This window comes from Lolium rigidum, chromosome 7 (genome assembly GCF_022539505.1).
Source record: "Lolium rigidum isolate FL_2022 chromosome 7, APGP_CSIRO_Lrig_0.1, whole genome shotgun sequence".
NCBI classification, from domain to species: Eukaryota; Viridiplantae; Streptophyta; class Magnoliopsida; order Poales; family Poaceae; genus Lolium; species Lolium rigidum.
Genome location: NC_061514.1, coordinates 149,515,710 through 149,534,393, shown reverse-complemented (window position 1 = coordinate 149,534,393; position 18,684 = coordinate 149,515,710). Strand labels below are relative to the sequence as shown.

The following is an 18,684-nucleotide window of genomic DNA, read 5'->3' as shown; positions in this document are numbered from 1 at the left end:
ACAAGATAGAGGAAAAATTGTGGAGTTGAGCCTACACCCAAGTGCAAACACTTGGCTGTAGCCTCGGGGGCTACTCCCATCGGGAGTGCTAGTCGCACACCCGATAAAGAATAACTTTGAAAATTGTCGACAATATAAGTACTATACATGATATATGACATTCAAGGTTTGTAGACTCAACTCGAGTCTGCGACTCAAGTGGAGTCTACTCCCATCGGGAGCGTTGGATTTTATTAAGTCCTCTAACAGGAGCCGATAAAAAGAGGGGCTGCGCCCATAAATATAGTTAAATTCTTCATCGAGTAGTACAACTTGAGTCTATGCCCAAGTGCAAGCACTTACCCATAGACTCGGGGGCTACTCCCATCGGGAGCGCTGTCGCGCACCCGACAGAAAAATAACTTCGAGAATCGTCGACATCATCTACGTTACACATGATCTACGGCATGAACCTCGCCTTGTATTTCTTCGACTTCGGAGATGATTATGCTTGGAGTCTCTACGCAAGTATTCGACTTCCCTAGACACTCGGGGGCTACTGACATGGGTATACCCTTCGGGTACCCATTATTAGTATACATGGCTTGGCTCGGCCCAATATGAAGAAAGCCCAACAAGGCAACCCGAAGAAGTAGTCGACTAGAACTCTTGTAAAACCCTACGCTGGTTGCATATATAAAGCCAGCCAGGACACCCGAGAGGGAGGGGAGATAGACAACATAGCTCCGCCTACGGCGGCGGCACCCTGTAAACATACTTATGATCATATACTAGATTGCTAGCAGCACGTAGGGATCCTCCACCGAGGGGACCCGAAGCTGGGTACGTCGTGTGCCTAATCTCGCTCCCGGAATCTCCATCGTCGCTCTCTCCCGAAACCCAAGTCTACAATATGTAGGCATTGATGAGGTGATCCCTCGTCACCGATGCCCCGACTCAAGCTATTCGTGAACTTCATGAGTTTCGTTCGATTGCTCTCAATTCTCCAAGCTCCAACTCGCTTGGTCGGTCGGCCGCTCGCTGATTCCTCCAGAGTTTAGACCTACACCTAACGTAATCGGCCACAGCAGGAAGGTAAATTCTGAATTCTTGATGCTCTGGCTATACGTAGTCTATATGGCCCTATGCCCTAATTTCAGTTACAATTTGTCTCTTCTATTTTCAGCCGCGTTATGTCTTCTAAAAAGCCTTTGTCCGGTTCCGCCAAAAGGAGGCTGAGAGAGGAAAATGATAAGTTTATTGAATCGCAGAGAGGATCTATTCACAAATTTTTGAAGAGCAACACGAGCACATCGAGAAATCCAGATCAGTTGGCACTAGTTCTTGCGGCGAATCAAAATAATGTTGATCCAGAAAATGAGGTCCCTCAAGACAACAATAATATCGGCGCGGATGATAACAATGCGAATGATCATGAGGAACCGGTTAGTGTGGATATTTATGATCCGACAAATTGGACTAGTCTTGATTACAAAGAAAGGGACACATTAGTGGAGAAGGGGCCTATAAGGGAAGAAAACATTACTTTTCCCCGAGATGAAAATTCAAGGAATTTTTCGTATGCACATTACTCAAGAAATATGAACAATGGAGAGGTACGTGATCGAAAATGGTTAGTTTATTCAAGAAGCGTTGACAAGGTGTTTTGTTTTTCCTGTAAGTTGTTCAATCCTATCAAGTGCAAGAGTACTTTGGGACGTGACGGGTTTAGAGATTGGAAGCATGTCAGTGAGAGACTCAAAGAACATGAAGCTAGTGTTGAGCATATTACCGGCATGGTCTGTTGGAAGGAACTGAGAACTAAACTGAGCAAACATGAAACAATTGATAAGAAGTTGCAGCATGAGATCAGAAAGGAGAAGCAGCACATAAGGCAAGTTTTACTAAGAATAGTTGTTGTTGTGAAGTTTCTTGGTAAACATAATTTGGCTTTTAGAGGATCCAATGAGCAGCTTTACAATGATCACAAAGGTAATTTCTTAGCTTGTGTTGAGATGATTGCAGAATTTGACATGGTAATGCAAGACCACCTTAGACGGTTTCAACACAAAGAGATTCATCGTCGTTATCTCAGTCATAAAATTCAGAATGAGTTGATTTCTCTTATGGCTTCTAGCATTACACACACTATTCCAAAGGTAGTTAAAGAGGCAAAATATTTCTCGGTTATTCTTGATTGTACCCCAGATGTTAGTCATCAAGAGCAAATGAGTGTGTTGGTTCATTGTGTTGATATGTCGAATGCCCAAATAAAAATTGAGGAGTACTTTCTAGGGTTTTTGATGGTGAATGACACATCTGGTGAAGGGTGATACACGTGAAGCACACGTCCGTTGGGAACCCCTAGAGGAAGGTGTGATGCGTACAGCAGCAAGTTTTCCCTCAGTAAGAAACCAAGGTTATCGAACCATGTGGAGTCAAGGATCACGTGAAGGTTGTTGGTGACGGAGTGTAGTGCGGCGCAACACCAGAGATTCCAGCGCCAACGTGGAACCTGCACAACACAATCAAAGTACTTTGCCCCAACGTAACAATGAGGTTGTCAATCTCACCGGCTTGCTGTAAACAAAGGATTAAATGTATAGTGTGAAAGATGATGTTTGTTTGCGAAAACAGTAAAGAACAAGTATTGCAGTAGATTGTATTTCAGATGTAAAAGAATGGACCGGGGTCCACAGTTCAGTAGTGGTGTCTCTCCAATAAGATAAATAGCATGTTGGGTGAACAAATTACAGTTGGGCAATTGACAAATAGAGAGGGCATAACAAAGTCCACCTTCGGGTTAGCATCCGCACCCCTTCCAGTATTAAGTTGCAAACAACAGACAATTGTATTAAGTATGGTGCGTAATGTAATCAACACAAATATCCTTAGACAAAGCATTGATGTTTTATCCCTAGTGGCAACAAAGACATCCACAACCTTAGAACTTTCCGTCATCGTCCCGCATTCAATGGAGGCATGAACCCACTATCGAGCATAAATACTCCCTCTTGGAGTTACAAGTATCAACTTGGCCGCAGCCTCTACTAGCAACGGAGAGCATGCAAGAACATAAACAACACATATATGATAGATTGATAATCAACTTGACATAGTATTCCATATTTATTGGATCCCAACAAACACAACATGTAGCATTACAAATAGATGATCTTGATCATGATAGGCAGCTCACAAGATCTAACATGATAGCACAAGAGGAGAAGACAACCATCTAGCTACTGCTATGGACCCATAGTCCAGGGGTGAACTACTCACACAACAATCCGGAGGCAATCATGGTGATGAAGAGTCCTCCGGGAGATGATTCCCCTCTCCGGCAGGGTGCCGGAGGCGATCTCCTGAATCCCCCGAGATGGGATTGGCGGCGGCGGCGTCTCTGGAAGGTTTTCCGTATCGTGGCTCTCGGTACAGGGGTTTTCGCGACGAAGGCTATAAGTGGGCGGAAGGGCAGAGTCGGAGGGTTGACGAGTGAGCCAGACCATGTGATTCGAAGCAATGGTAAAGACAATGAATAAACAACTGAATCATATACCAAAGACTTTTCATGAATAGTACTTTCAAGACAAGCATCAATAAGACTTGCATAAGAGTTAACTCATAAAGCAATAAATTCTTAGTAGAGAGTTTTGAAGCAACACAAAGGAAGATACAAGTTTCAGCAGTTGCTTTCAACTTCAATATGTTTATCTCATGGATAATTATCAACACAAAGTAATATAACAAGTGCAATAGGTAAACATGTAAGAATCAATGCACACAGGTCACACGAGTGTTTGCTTCTAAGATAGAAAGAAGTAGGTAAACTGACTCAACATAAAGTAAAAGAATTGCCCTTCGCAGAGGAAAGCATGGATTACTATTTTTGTGCTAGAGCTTTTCATTTTGAAAACATAGAAACAATTTTGTCAACGGTAGTAATAAATCATATGTGTTATGTATAAGACATCTTATAAGTTGCAAGCCTCATGCATAGATTACCAATAGTGCTCGCACCTTGTCCTAATTAGCTTGGATTTACATGGATTATTATTGCATAACATATGTTTCAACCAAGTGTCACAAAGGGGTACCTCTATGCCGCCTGTACAAAGGTCCAAGGAGATAGATCGCATTTGATTTCTCGTTTTTGATAGATCTCAACTTAGACATCCATACCAGGACAACATAGACAACAGGTAATGGACTCCTCTTTAATGCATAAACATTCAACAACAGATAATATTCTCATAAGAGATTGAGGATTGATGTCCAAACTGAAACTTCCACCATGATTCATGGCTTTAGTTAGCGGCCCAATGTTCTTCTCTAACAATATGCATACTCAAACCATTTGATCATGATAAATCACCCTTACTTCAGACAAGACGAACATGCATAGCAACTCACATGATATTCAACAAAGGTGAAATAGTTGATGGCGTCCCGAGAAACATGGTTACCGCTCAACGAGCAACTTATAAGAAATAAGATACATAAGCTACATATTCTTTACCACAATAGTTTTTAAGGCTATTTTCCCATGAGCTATATATTGCAAGGACAAAGAATAGAATTTTAAAGGTAGCACTCAAGTAATTTACTTTGGAATGGCAGAAAAATACCATGTAGTAGGTAGGTATGGTGGACACAAATGGCATAGTTTTTGGCTCAAGGATTTGGATGCACGAGAAGAATTCCTCTCAATACAAGGCTTAGGCTAGCAAGGTTGTTTGAAACAAACTCAAGTATAAACCGGTACAGCAAAACTTACATAAGAACATATTGCAAGCATTATAAGACTCTACACTGTCTCCTTGTTGTTCAAACACCTTAACCAGAAAATATCTAGACTCTAGAGAGACCAATCATGCAAACCAAATTTTAACAAGCTCTATGTAGTTCTTCATTAATAGGTGCAAAGTACATGATGCAAGAGCTTAAACATGATCTATTTGAGCACAACAATTGCCATGTATCAAATTATTCAAGACATTATACCAATTACCACATGAAGTATTTTCTGTTTCCAACCATATAACAATGAACGAAGTAGTTTCAACCTTCACCATGAACATTAAAATTAAAGCTAAGAACACATGTGTTCATATGCAACAGTGGAGCGTGTCTCTCTACCAAACAAAGAATGCTAGGATCCAATTTTATTCAAACAAAAACAAAAACAAAAACAAAAACATACAGACGCTCCAAGTAAAGCACATAAGATGTGACGGAATAAAAATATAGTTTCACTAGAGGTGACCTGATAAGTTGTCGATGAAGAAGGGATGCCTTGGGCATCCCCAAGCTTAGATGCTTGAGTCTTCTTAAAATATGCAGGGATGAACCACGGGGCATCCCCAAGCTTATACTTTTCACTCTTCTTGATCATATTGTATCATCCTCCTCTCTTGACCCTTGAAAACTTCCTCCACACCAAACTCAAAACAAACTCATTAGAGGGTTAGTGCATAATCGAAAACTCACATATTCAGAGGTGACATAATCATTCTTAACACTTCTGGACATTGCACAAAGCTACTGAAAGTTAATGGAACAAAGAAATCCATCAAACATAGCAAAACAGGCAATGCGAAATAAAAGGCAGAATTTGTCAAAACAGAACAGTCCGTAAAGACGAATTTTTCTGGGGCACTTAACTTGCTCAGATGAAAAAGATCAAATTGAATGAAAGTTGCGTACATATCTGAGGATCACGCACATAAATTGGCACATTTTTATAAATTACCTACAGACGGGGCTGCTCAATTTCGTGACAGTAAGAAATCTGTTTCTACGCAGTAATCCAAATCTAGTATCAACCCTATGATGCGTGCAGTCGACACGTCCGTTGGGAACCCCAAGAGGAAGGTGTGATGCGTACAGTAGCAAGTTTTCCCTCAGAAAGAAACCAAGGTTTATCGAACCAGGAGGAGCCAAGAAGCACATCGAAGGTTGATGGCGGCTAGATGTAGTGCGGCGCAACACGAGGGATTCCGGCGCCAACGTGGAACCTGCACAACGCAGTCACAGAACTTTGCCCCAACGTAACAGCGAGGTTGTCAATCTCACCGGCTTGCTATAACAAAGGATTAGATGTATAGTGTGGATGATGATTGTTTGCAGAAAACAGTAGAACAAGTATTGCAGTAGATTGTATTCGATGTAAAAGAATGGACCGGGGTCCACAGTTCACTACAGGTGTCTCTCCCATAAGATAAATAGCATGTTGGGTGAACAAATTACAGTTGAGCAATTGACAAATAAAGAGGGCATGACCATGCACATACATGATATGATGAGTATAGTGAGATTTAATTGGGCATTACGATAAAGTACATAGACCGCTATCCAGCATGCATCTATGCCTAAAAAGTCCACCTTCAGGTTATCATCCGAACCCCTTCCAGTATTAAGTTGCAAACAACAGACAATTGCATTAAGTATGGTGCGTAATGTAATCAATAAATACATCCTCGGACATAGCATCAATGTTTTATCCCTAGTGGCAACATCAGATCCACAACCTTAGAACTTTCTGTCACTGTCCCAGATTTAATGGAGGCATGAACCCACTATCGAGCATAAATACTCCCTCTTGGAGTTAAGAGTAAAAACTTGGCCGCAGCCTCTACTAATAACGGAGAGCATGCAAGATCATAAACAACACATAGGTAATAGATTAATAATCAACATAACATAGTATTCTCTATCCATCGGATCCCAACAAACACAACATATAGCATTACAGATAGATGATCTTGATCATGTTAGGCAGCTCACAAGATCCGACAATGAAGCACATAAGGAGAAGACGACCATCTAGCTACTGCTATGGACCCATAGTCCAGGGGTGAACTACTCACTCATCACTCCGGAGGCGACCATGGCGGTGAAGAGTCCTCCGGGAGATGATTCCCCTCTCCGGCAGGTGCCGGAGGCGACCTCCTCGAATCCCCCGAGATGGGATTGGCGGCGGCGGCGTCTCTCGGAAGGTTTTCCGTATCGTGGCTCTCGGTACCGGGGGTTTCGCGACGAAGACTATATGTAGGCGGAAGGGCAGGTCAAGAGGCGACGCGAGGGGCCCACACAACAGGGCCGCGCGGCCAGGAGGTGGGCCGCGCCGCCCTGGCGTGTCGCCGCCTCGTCGCCCCACTTCGTAAGTCCTCCGGTCATCTGGAAGCTTCGTGTAAAAATAGGCCCCTGGGCGTTGATTTCGTCCAATTCCGAGAATATTTCCTTACTAGGATTTGTGAAACCAAAAACAGCAGAAAACAACAACTGGCTCTTCGGCATCTCGTTAATAGGTTAGTGCCGGAAAATGCATAAATATGACATAAAGTATGCATAAAACATGTAGATATCATCAATAATGTGGCATGGAACATAAGAAATTATCGATACGTCGGAGACGTATCGCATCCCCAAGCTTAGTTCTCGCTCGTCCCGAGCAGGTAAACGATAACAAAGATAATTTCTGGAGTGACATGCCATCATAACCTTGATCATACTATTGTAAGCATATGTAATGAATGCAACGATCAAAACAATGGTAATGACATGAGTAAACAAATGAATCATAAAGCAAAGACTTTTCATGGATAGTACATTCAAGACAAGCATCAATAAGTCTTGCATAAGAGTTAACTCATAAAGCAATAAATCAAAGTAAAGGTATTGAAGCAACACAAAGGAAGATTAAGTTTCAGCGGTTGCTTTCAACTTATAACATGTATATCTCATGGATATTGTCAATGTAAAGTAATATAACAAGTGCAATATGCAAGTATGTAGGAATCAATGCACAGTTCACACAAGTGTTTGCTTCTTGAGGTGGAGAGAGATAGGTGAACTGACTCAACATAAAAGTAAAAGAAAGGCCCTTCGCAGAGGGAAGCATTGATTGCTATATTTGTGCTAGAGCTTTGGTTTTGAAAACAAGAAACAATTTTGTCAACGGTAGTAATAAAGCATATGTGTTATGTAAATTATATCTTACAAGTTGCAAGCCTCATGCATAGTATACTAATAGTGCCCGCACCTTGTCCTAATTAGCTTGGATTACCGGGATTGTCATCGCAATACACATGTTTTAACCAAGTGTCACAAAGGGGTACCTCTATGCCGCCTGTACAAAGGTCTAAGGAGAAAGCTCGCATTGGATTTCTCGCTTTTGATTATTCTCAACTTAGACATCCATACCGGGACAACATAGACAACAGATAATGGACTCCTCTTTAATGCATAAGCATGTAGCAACAATTAATGTTCTCATATGAGATTGAGGATATATGTCCAAAACTGAAACTTCCACCATGGATCATGGCTTTAGTTAGCGGCCCAATGTTCTTCTCTAACATTATGCATGCTCTAACCATTAAATGAGTGGTAAATCTCCCTTACTTCAGACAAGACGGACATGCATAGCAACTCACATGATATTCAACAAAGAGTAGTTGATGGTGTCCCCAGGAACATGGTTATCGCACAACAAGCAACTTAATAAGAGATAAAGTGCATAAGTACATATTCAATACCACAATAGTTTTTAAGCTATTTGTCCCATGAGCTATATATTGCAAAGGTAAAGAATGGAAATTTTAAAGGTAGCACTCAAGCAATTTACTTTGGAATGGCGGAGAAATACCATGTAGTAGGTAGGTATGGTGGACACAAATGGCATAGTGGTTGGCTCAAGGATTTTGGATGCATGAGAAGTATTCCCTCTCGATACAAGGTTTAGGCTAGCAAGGTTATTTGAAACAAACACAAGGATGAACCGGTGCAGCAAAACTCACATAAAAGACATATTTAAACATTATAAGACTCTACACCGTCTTCCTTGTTGTTCAAACTCAATACTAGAAATTATCTAGACTTTAGAGAGACCAATTATGCAAACCAAATTTTAGCAAGCTCTATCTATTTCTTCATTAATGGGTACAAAGTATATGATGCAAGAGCTTAAACATGAGCACAACAATTGCCAAGTATCAAATTATTCAAGACATTTTAGAATTACTACATGTAGCATTTCCCGATTCCAACCATATAACAATTTAACGAAGAAGATTCAACCTTCACCATGAATACTATGAGTAAAGCCTAAGGACATATTTGTCCATATGCAACAGCGGAGCGTGTCTCTCTCCCACACAATGAATGCTAGGATCCATTTTATTCAAACAAAACAAAAACAAAAACAAACCGACGCTCCAAGCAAAGCACATAAGATGTGATGGAATAAAAATATAGTTTCAGGGGAGGAACCTGATAATGTTGTCGATGAAGAAGGGGATGCCTTGGGCATCCCCAAGATTAGACGCTTGAGTCTTCTTAAAATATGCAGGGGTGAACCACCAGGGCATCCCCAAGCTTAGAGCTTTCACTCTCCTTGATCATATTGTATCATCTCCCTCTCTTGATCCTTGAAAACTTCCTCCACACCAAACTCAAAACAACTCATTAGAGGGTTAGTGCACAATTAAAATTTACATGTTCAGAGGTGACATAATCATTCTTAACATTTCTGGATATTGTACAAAGCTACTGAAAGTCAATGAAATAGAAAAATCCATCAAGCATAGCAAAACAGGCAATGCGAAATAAAAGGCAGAATCTGTCAAAACAGAACAGTTCGTAAAGACGAATTTTATTGAGGCACCAGACTTGCTCAGATGAAAATGCTCAAATTGAATGAAAGTTGCGTACATATCCGAGGATCACTCACGTAAATTGGCATAATTTTCTGAGTTACCTACAGAGAATTAGGCCCAGTATTCGTTACAACAAAGAAATCTGTTTCTCGCGCAGTAATCCAAATCTAGTATGAACCTTACTATCAACGACTTTACTTGGCACAACAATGCACAAAACTAAGATAAGGAGAGGTTGCTACAGTAGTAACAACTTCCAAGACTCAAATATAAAATAAAAGTACTGTAGTAAAAACATGGGTTGTCTCCCATAAGCGCTTTTCTTTAACGCCTTTCAGCTAGGCGCAGAAAGTGTAAATCAAGTATCGTCGAGAGATGGAGCATCGACATTACCTTGAGCTTTACCCTTACCTTTCTTGTTCTTTTTCTTACTCTTTGATTTAGGGAATATATGTCAACCCCCGGGTGTAGAGGTGAATTTTAGGGTACCTTCTCCCATATCTATGACTGCTCCCAATAGTTTCAGCAGGGATCTTCCGAGTGTGATTTGTCCTGTTCCTGCACATTCAATAACAAGATAATCAATGGATATTGTTCTCCCAAGAATGGTTGTATGCACACCCGCAGCTATTCCTTTAGGAATTATAACGAGAGTTATCAATAAGAGTTATTCCTTCTCCCCCTTCAACGAATCCCCAAAGTTTCAAAGATTCATGAATACTCTTAGGCATTAGGCAAAATTCAGACATAATATCGCAATTGGCATGAAGAGTTTGGTCACCGATAACAATTTTAATAGTAGGATCCCATAATGAAGGTTCAGAGTTCACTAAAACTTGATCAAGACGGTTACGAACATATCTATAATTTTCATTCAAGCGAGATGCACTTGTCTCAAGAGTGTTTAATCTATTATAAATGCTAATAAGGGCTGAATCAAAGTTATTAGCTGAATCATGTGATGCAACCAACTTCTTTATGGCATTAAAAGCTTGATCCCCATTGCAATGAAGGAAATCTCCTCCCACTACAGCATCCAAGGCATATCTATAGCGAATCATAAGACCAACATAAAAATTACTAAGGAGCAAACTTAGAGTCATTTGAGGTCCAGCTTTACGATAAGAAGTAAAAATTCTGGACCAAGCATCTTTAAAACTCTCCTCATCCCCTTGTATAAAAGTGAAGACTAATTCCTCAGGTGAAGAAGTAACAGGTGCAGAACTAGACATGGTAACAAAAGTAAAATTCAAGTAACTAATTTTTTTGTGTTTTTGATATATAGAGTGCAAGACAGTAAATAAAGTAAAGCTAGCAACTAATTTTTTTGTGTTTTGATATAATGCAGCAAACAAAGTAGTAAATAAAATAAAGCAAGACAAAAACAAAGTAAAGAGATTGGATTGTGGAGACTCCCCTTGCAGCGTGTCTTGATCTCCCCGAGCAACGGCGCCGTAAAAATAGCTTGATGCGTGCGGTCGACACGTCCGTTGGGAACCCCAAGAGGAAGGTGTGATGCGTACGAGTAGCAAGTTTTTCCTCAGAAAGAAACCAAGGTTTATCGAACCAGGAGGAGCCAAGAAGCACGTCGAAGGTTGATGGCGGCGAGATGTAGTGCGGCGCAACACCAGGGATTCCGGCGCCAACGTGGAACCTGCACAACACAGTCACAGAACTTTGCCCCAACGTAACAGCGAGGTTGTCAATCTCACCGGCTTGCTGTAACAAAGGATTAGATGTATAGTGTGGATGATGATTGTTTGCGAGAAAACAAGTAGAACAAGTATTGCAGTAGATTGTATTCGATGTAAAAGAATGGACCGGGGTCCACAGTTCACTACAGGTGTCTCTCCCATAAGATAAATAGCATGTTGGGTGAACAAATTACAGTTGAGCAATTGACAAATAAAGAGAGCATGATCATGCACATACATGATATGATGAGTATAGTGAGATTTAATTGGGCATTACGACAAAGTACATAGACTGCTATCCAGCATGCATCTATGCCTAAAAAGTCCACCTTCAGGTTATGATCCGAACCCCTTCCAGTATTAAGTTGCAAACAACAGACAATTGCATTAAGTATGGTGCGTAATGTAATCAATAACTACATCCTCGGACATAGCATCAATGTTTTATCCCTAGTGGCAACAGCACATCCACAACCTTAGAACTTTTCGTCACTCGTCCCGCATTTAATGGAGGCATGAACCCACTATCGAGCATAAATACTCCCTCTTGGAGTTAAGAGTAAAAACTTGGCCGGAGCCTCTACTAATAACGGAGAGCATGCAAGATCATAAACAACACATAGGTAATAGATTGATAATCAACATAACATAGTATTCTCTATCCATCGGATCCCAACAAACACAACATATAGCATTACGTATAGATGATCTTGATCATGTTAGGCAGCTCACAAGATCCGACAATGAAGCACATTTGGAGAAGACGACCATCTAGCTACCGCTATGGACCCATAGTCCAGGGGTGAACTACTCACTCATCACTCCGGGAGGCGACCATGGCGGTGAAGAGTCCTCCGGGAGATGATTCCCCTCTCCAGGCAGGGTGCCGGAGGCGATCTCCTAAATCCCCGGAGATGGGATTGGCGGCGGCGGCGTCTCCGGAAGGTTTTCCGTATCATGGCTCTCTGCATCGGGGGTTTCGCGACGAAGACTATATGTAGGCGGAAGGGCAGGTCAAGAGGCGACGCGAGGGGCCCACACAACAGGGCCGCGCGGCCAGGAGGTGGGCCGCGCCGCCCTGGCGTATCGCCGCCTCGTCGCCCCACTTCGTAAGTCCTCCGGTCTTCTGGAAGCTTCGTGTAAAAATAGGTCCCTGGGCGTTGATTTCGTCCAATTCCGAGAATATTTCCTTACTAGGATTTCTGAAACCAAAAACAGCAGAAAAACAAAGAATCGGCTCTTCGGCATCTCGTTAATAGGTTAGTGCCGGAAAATGCATAAATATGACATAAAGTATGCATAAAACATGTAGATATCATCAATAATGTGGCATGGAACATAAGAAATTATCGATACGTCGGAGACGTATCACCCTACTATCAAAGACTTTACTTGGCACAACAATGCAATAAAATAAAGATAAGGAGAGGTTGCTACAGTAGTAACAACTTCCAAGACTCAAATATAAAATAAAAGTGCAGAAGTAAAATAATGGGTTGTCTCCCATAAGCGCTTTTCTTTAACGCCTTTCAGCTAGGCGCAGAAAGTGTGAATCAAGTATTATCAAGAGATGAAGCATCAACATCATAACTCTCACAATTTGTCACAATAGGTATCTTAGGTGCTCCATCATCCATACTGGTGCTAAGGGCTTTGTCAATTTTAGGCCTATAATAGTTTTTTGGCTTAGGCACCTTAGAGACATACATGAACTTTTGCTCATTACCCACATAAGCTTTCTCCTTAAATTTAAGAGAAGAAAAAGTTGAACCCAAGGTTCCCATAGCTTCTTCAAGTTCACTAATCCTATGGGTTCGATTATCATGAGTAGCACAAGTTTCTAAAACGGCAATTCTCTCATTGATTCCACTTAGAGTTTTATCAAGTTTATCAGTGTTATTAAGTAATATTCCCAATTTAGTCTCAACACTTGGAAGATTTTTCTCTATGGCCTCCAACTTTGTCATGACATCTTCAAGAGAGATTTGAATTTTAGCTTCATTAACAGGTGGCATTCCAACTAGACTCTCAATAATGCAACTAGCTTCTAAAGCAGGAGTGCCTAGGAAATTACCTCCCGCAAGAGTATCAAGAACATACCTATTCCAGCTAGAGATACCAACATAAAAGTTCCTAAGTAGGATAATAGTGGAGTGTTTCTTAGTGCACCTATGATGAGCATCACTAATTCTATACCAAGCATCTTTAAAACTTTCTCCCCTTGTTGCTTAAACGAACGGACTTCAACTTCAGGATTACTCATTTTTAGCAGTAGTAAATAAAGCAAACTAAATAAAGTAAATGCAAGTAACTAATTTTTTTGTGTTTTTAATTTAGAGAACGCAAACAAGACAGTAAATAAAGTAAAGCTAGTAACTAATTTTTTTTGTATTTTTGATATAGAGAGCAAACAAAGCAGTAAATAAAATAAAGTAAAGCAAGACAAAAACAAAGTAAAGAGATTGGATGTGGGAGACTCCCCTTGCAGCGTGTCTTGATCTCCCCGACAACGGCGCCAGAAAAAGAGCTGCTGGCGTGCAGTTGACGTGGGAGTTAGAAATCTTTGTGGTGTAACTTTTCTTCAGTTCCCCGGTAACGGCGCCAGAAAAAGAGCTTGATACGTGTGAAGCACTGGAACCCCAAGAGGAAGGTGTGATGCGTACAGCAGCAAGTTTTCCCTCAGTAAGAAACCAAGGTTATCGAACCAGTAGGAGTCAAGGATCACGTGAAGGTTGTTGGTGACGGAGTGTAGTGCGGCGCAACAGCGGGGATTCCGGCGCCAACGTGGAACCTGCACAACACAATCAAAGTACTTTGGCCCAACGTAACAGTGAGGTTGTCAATCTCACCGGCTTGCTGTAAACAAAGGATTAAATGTATAGTGTGGAAGATGATGTTTGTTTGCGGAAAACAGTAAAGAACAAGTATTGCAGTAGATTGTATTTCAGATGTAAAAGAATGGACCGGGGTCCACAGTTCACTAGTGGTGTCTCTCCAATAAGATAAATAGCATGTTGGGTGAACAAATTACAGTTGGGCAATAGACAAATAGAGAGGGCATAACAATGCACATACATATCACGATGACTACTATGAGATTTAATCAGGGCATTACGACAAAGTACATAGACCGCTATCCAGCATGCATCTATGCCTAAAAAGTCCACCTTCGGGTTAGCATCCGCACCCCTTCCAGTATTATGTTGCAAACAACAGACAATTGCACTAAGTATGGTGCGTAATGTAATCAACACAAATATCCTTAGACAAAGCATTAATGTTTATCCCTAGTGGCAACAACACATCCACAACCTTAGAACTTTCTGTCACTCGTCCTGCATTCAATGGAGGCATGAACCCACTATCGAGCATAAATACCCCCTCTTGGAGTTACAAGTATCAACTTGGCCGAGCCTCTACTAGCAACGGAGAGCATGCAAGAACATAAACAACACATATATGATAGATTGATAATCAACTTGACATAGTATTCCATATTCATCGGATCCCAACAAACACAACATGTAGCATTACAAATAGATGATCTTGATCATGATAGGCAGCTCACAAGATCTAACATGATAGCACAAGAGGAGAAGACAACCATCTAGCTACTGCTATGGACCCATAGTCCAGGGGTGAACTACTCACACATCAATCCGGAGGCGATCATGGTGATGAAGAGTCCTCCGGGAGATGATTCCCCTCTCCGCAGGGTGCCGGAGGCGATCTCCTGAATCCCCCGAGATGGGATTGGCGGCGGCGGCGTCTCTGGAAGGTTTTCCGTATCGTGGCTCTCGGTACGGGGGTTTTCGCTACGAAGGCTATAAGTGGGCGGAAGGGCAGAGTCGGAGGGCTGACGAGGGGGCCAGACCATAGGGCGGCGCGGGCCCCATGCTGGCCGCGCCGTCTTGTGGTTACGGCCCCTCATGGCCCCACTTCGTATGCTCTCCGGTCTTCTGGAAGCTCCGTGGAAAAATAAGACCCTGGGCGTTGATTTCGTCCAATTTCAAGAATATTTCCTTTGTAGGATTTCTGAAACCAAAAACAGCAAAAAACATCAACTTGCTCTTCGGCATCTCGTCAATAGGTTAGTGTCGGAAAATGCATAATAATGACATAAAGTGTGTATAAAACATGTGAGTATCATCATTAAAGTAGCATGAAACATAAGAAATTATAGATACGTTTGAGACGTATCAAAGGGCTTTTCAATGTGTTGGTTGAATCCATCAAAACACATGGTCTTCGTATTGATGACATCAGGGGTTAAGGTTATGATAATGGCTTCAATGTGAAAGGTAAACACAAGGGAGTGCAAACAAGGTTGCTTAAAGTAAATTCAAGGGCGTTGTATATGCCATGTGCTTGCCATAGTCTTAATCTCACTCTCTCTGTGATATGGCTAAATCTTGTGGTAAAGCTATTTCTTTCTTTGGAATTGTGCAAGGGATCTATGTTTTATTTTCTGGGTCTACAAAAAGATGGAAAGTTTTGCTTGAGCTCGTGGAAGGTTTAACTGTGAAGTCTTTGTCCAATACTCGTTGGGAGAGTCGAATCAAAAGTGTCCAAGCAATAAGATTTCAAGCTCCTCAGCTAAGGTCTGCTCTTCTTGAGTTAAGTGAAGATGGTGATACAGAAGCCAAGGATAGGAGTGATGCAAAAAAATAAATTATTTGAGGTCCTTGGTAGCTTTGAATTTATATTTGGTATGGTTATTTGGCATCAAATTTTATTCAAGGTAAACACAGTGACCAAGAAGCTGCAGTCACCAGCCATGGGCTCTGAATCTACAATACTCCAAATAGAAGGTATACACACTTTCTTTGACAACTACAGAAATCAAGGGTTTGCTTCTAGTTTGAATATTGCCAAGGAAATTGCATCTGAATTAGGTGTAGAGCCATCATTCCCAGTAAAGCATCGTGTTTCTAGGACAAAGCAATTTGATGAAGCAGACTGTGAGGAAGCAATCTTTCAAGCCGAGGATGATTTTAAAGTTAACTACTTCCTGGTCATGGTTGATATGGCAACCACATCGTTGAAGAATAGATTCAAAGAACTCAAATTATTCAAAAGTATATTTGGGTTTCTATTGAGTTCAACAGATTTGAATGCATTGGATAGTTCTCAGCTAAAAGATCGATGTAATACATTTGCAAAAACTTTCACTCGACCTCATTTAGGTGATCAAGCCCCTACATGCGATATTGATTTAAATGATCTAATTTCTGAGTTAAGTGTTATACAGTTGATGTTGCCAAATAGAAGAATGTCTGCTATGGAGATTTTTGAGTTTGTTAGAGAAGCGGATTGTTATCCTAATACTTCTATTGCTTATCGGATATTATTTACTATGCCCGTGACCGTTGCGTTGGCTGAGAGAAGCTTTTCAAAGTTCAAACTATTGAAGAATTATTTGAGATCTACAATGTCCCTGGAGAGGTTAAATGGTTTGGTGACTCTATGAATCGAGAAGGGATTATTGGACGAGGTTGATATTGATTCCATCGCCACTGATTTCGCGTCCACGAATGCAACGAGAAAGTTTTGGTGACTCTAAAATCTAGTTTCTCCCCAGGCCCTCGAAAGCTCAGGACCGGGCATGTATGCAGCGACCAAACACGAGCAAGTCATGTCCTGTAAACCCATCGATGGGCTCCTACATGAGGAATTTTGGTCTGGTACGGTGACTACTAATCATTCATGTAAAGGAAAAGTGTCACACACCTGCACCTGCTGCAAGCACTGAAGGAGAAGAAGAGAACTGACGCCAAGCAGAGGATACGCGAGCAACACATCTTGACCAAGAGGGCCCACCTAGAAGCAAGCAATACCAGCACGTCAAGATCAAAGAAGTGTCCTACTTAGTTCACGCGTGTCTTCAGAGACGGTGAGGAGAATTGTAATCTCTGATTAAGACCCTTGGGCCAAAACTGTCTCTCTCTTCCCCTCGCTTCGGCGTTTTTCCTCGGCGAGACGCTGAGAACCATGTATCCGTGACTATTGAGAGTGAATTCAGTAGAGGTTGTAACAAAAAGATGATGATGTATGTGTTAAGCTTCATGCACTATCCACATGAACCAAAAGTCCGAACTGATGGAAAGGGCTAGGCAATCCACATATACATTTCACAACACCCCCACTCGCGTGTGACGGGAGAAGAGAAAGTCAACACGTGAAAGAAGAAGAGCACACCGAAACAGGGCATCAGCGGTGGCTAAAGAGGGGGACAACAACAATTTTTAGGCTTAATTGCGAAAACCATGTGAAAGCCTGGATTTGAACTCGCGACCTGGGGCTCTGATACCATGTTAAGCTTCATGCACTAGCCACTTGAACCAAAAGTCCGAACTGATGGAAAGGCTAGGCAATCCACATATACATTTCACAACAGTATGGACACTAGACGAAGCCAACCCCACTTGAAACTAAGATTAATTAGGCAACAAATGTTAGTTATAACCTCACTTGCAACTGACACAAAAATAAATTCAGGTTTAGCATGAATTTTAGTGCATTTCTCTCTCAAGTCCACTTGCAATTGGTAAACAAATCCAGTTGCAACCACACTTGCAAGTGGGGCAAAAATAGAAATAAGTGTTTACCGCGAATTCTCGAGCATTTCTCTCTTAGTTCCAAGTCCACTTGCAACTTTGGAATAAAGGTTAGTTGCGATCCCACTTGCGACTGGAACAAAACAACATAAATTCTGGGTTAGCACGGATGCCGGAGAATTTATCGCTCAGTTGCAATTCCACTTTCAACTGGACAACAAAAATCAGTTACGACCCTACTTGCAACTTATACAAAAAGAAATTCAAGGTTAGCACTGATTTCTGAGCATTTGTCTCTCAGTTGCAACTCCACTTACAACTGGATAACCAAAGGTCAGTTGAGACCCTACTTGTAACTGGGATAAAGAAAAGTTCGAGGTTACCATGCGTTTCTAAGCATTTCTCCCTCAATTGAAACTGCACTTGCAGCTGGGCAACAAAAGATGCATTGCCACACCATTTGCAACTCGAACAATAATAGAAATTTGGATTTAGCACGGATTCTAGAGCATTTCTCTATCACTTGCAACTGGCCAACAAAGATCAATTGCAACTCTACTTACAACTGGCCAATAAAGATCAGTTGGGACCGCATTTGCAAGTGAGACAAAGCTAAATCCAAGGCTAGTACAGATTTCGGACCATTTCTCTCTTAGTTACAGATCCAGTTGCAACTGGCCAACGAAGGTCAGTTGCAACCCCACTTACAACTGAGGGAAAAATACAAATTCAGGTTTAGCACGGATTTTGGAGCAGTTATCTCTTGGTTACAACTCCACCTTCAACTAGCCAACA

The 18,684-nt window shown here is 41.5% G+C and overlaps 1 protein-coding gene across 1 annotated transcript; it reads left to right on the top strand.

The window, feature by feature from the left end:
* The first annotated feature begins 1,172 nt into the window (after positions 1–1,172).
* On the top strand, positions 1,173–2,312 carry LOC124672145. The gene is made up of 3 exons (XM_047208419.1): positions 1,173–1,424; positions 1,680–1,948; positions 2,075–2,312. The coding sequence occupies exons 1-3, from the start codon at positions 1,173–1,175 to the stop codon at positions 2,310–2,312; spliced, it is 759 nt and encodes a 252-aa protein (XP_047064375.1).
* Positions 2,313–18,684: the final 16,372 nt, after the last annotated feature.

Bases quoted from the DNA above. Each gene is read 5' to 3' on its own strand.
- LOC124672145 (XM_047208419.1), top strand. From the start codon at position 1,173: ATGTCTTCTAAAAAGCCTTTGTCCGGTTCCGCCAAAAGGAGGCTGAGA. The intron at 1,425-1,679 runs GTTAGTGTGGAT...AATCCTATCAAG, and splicing joins CGAATGATCATGAGGAACCG to TGCAAGAGTACTTTGGGACG. The intron at 1,949-2,074 runs GCAGCTTTACAA...TCGTTATCTCAG, and splicing joins GCTTTTAGAGGATCCAATGA to TCATAAAATTCAGAATGAGT.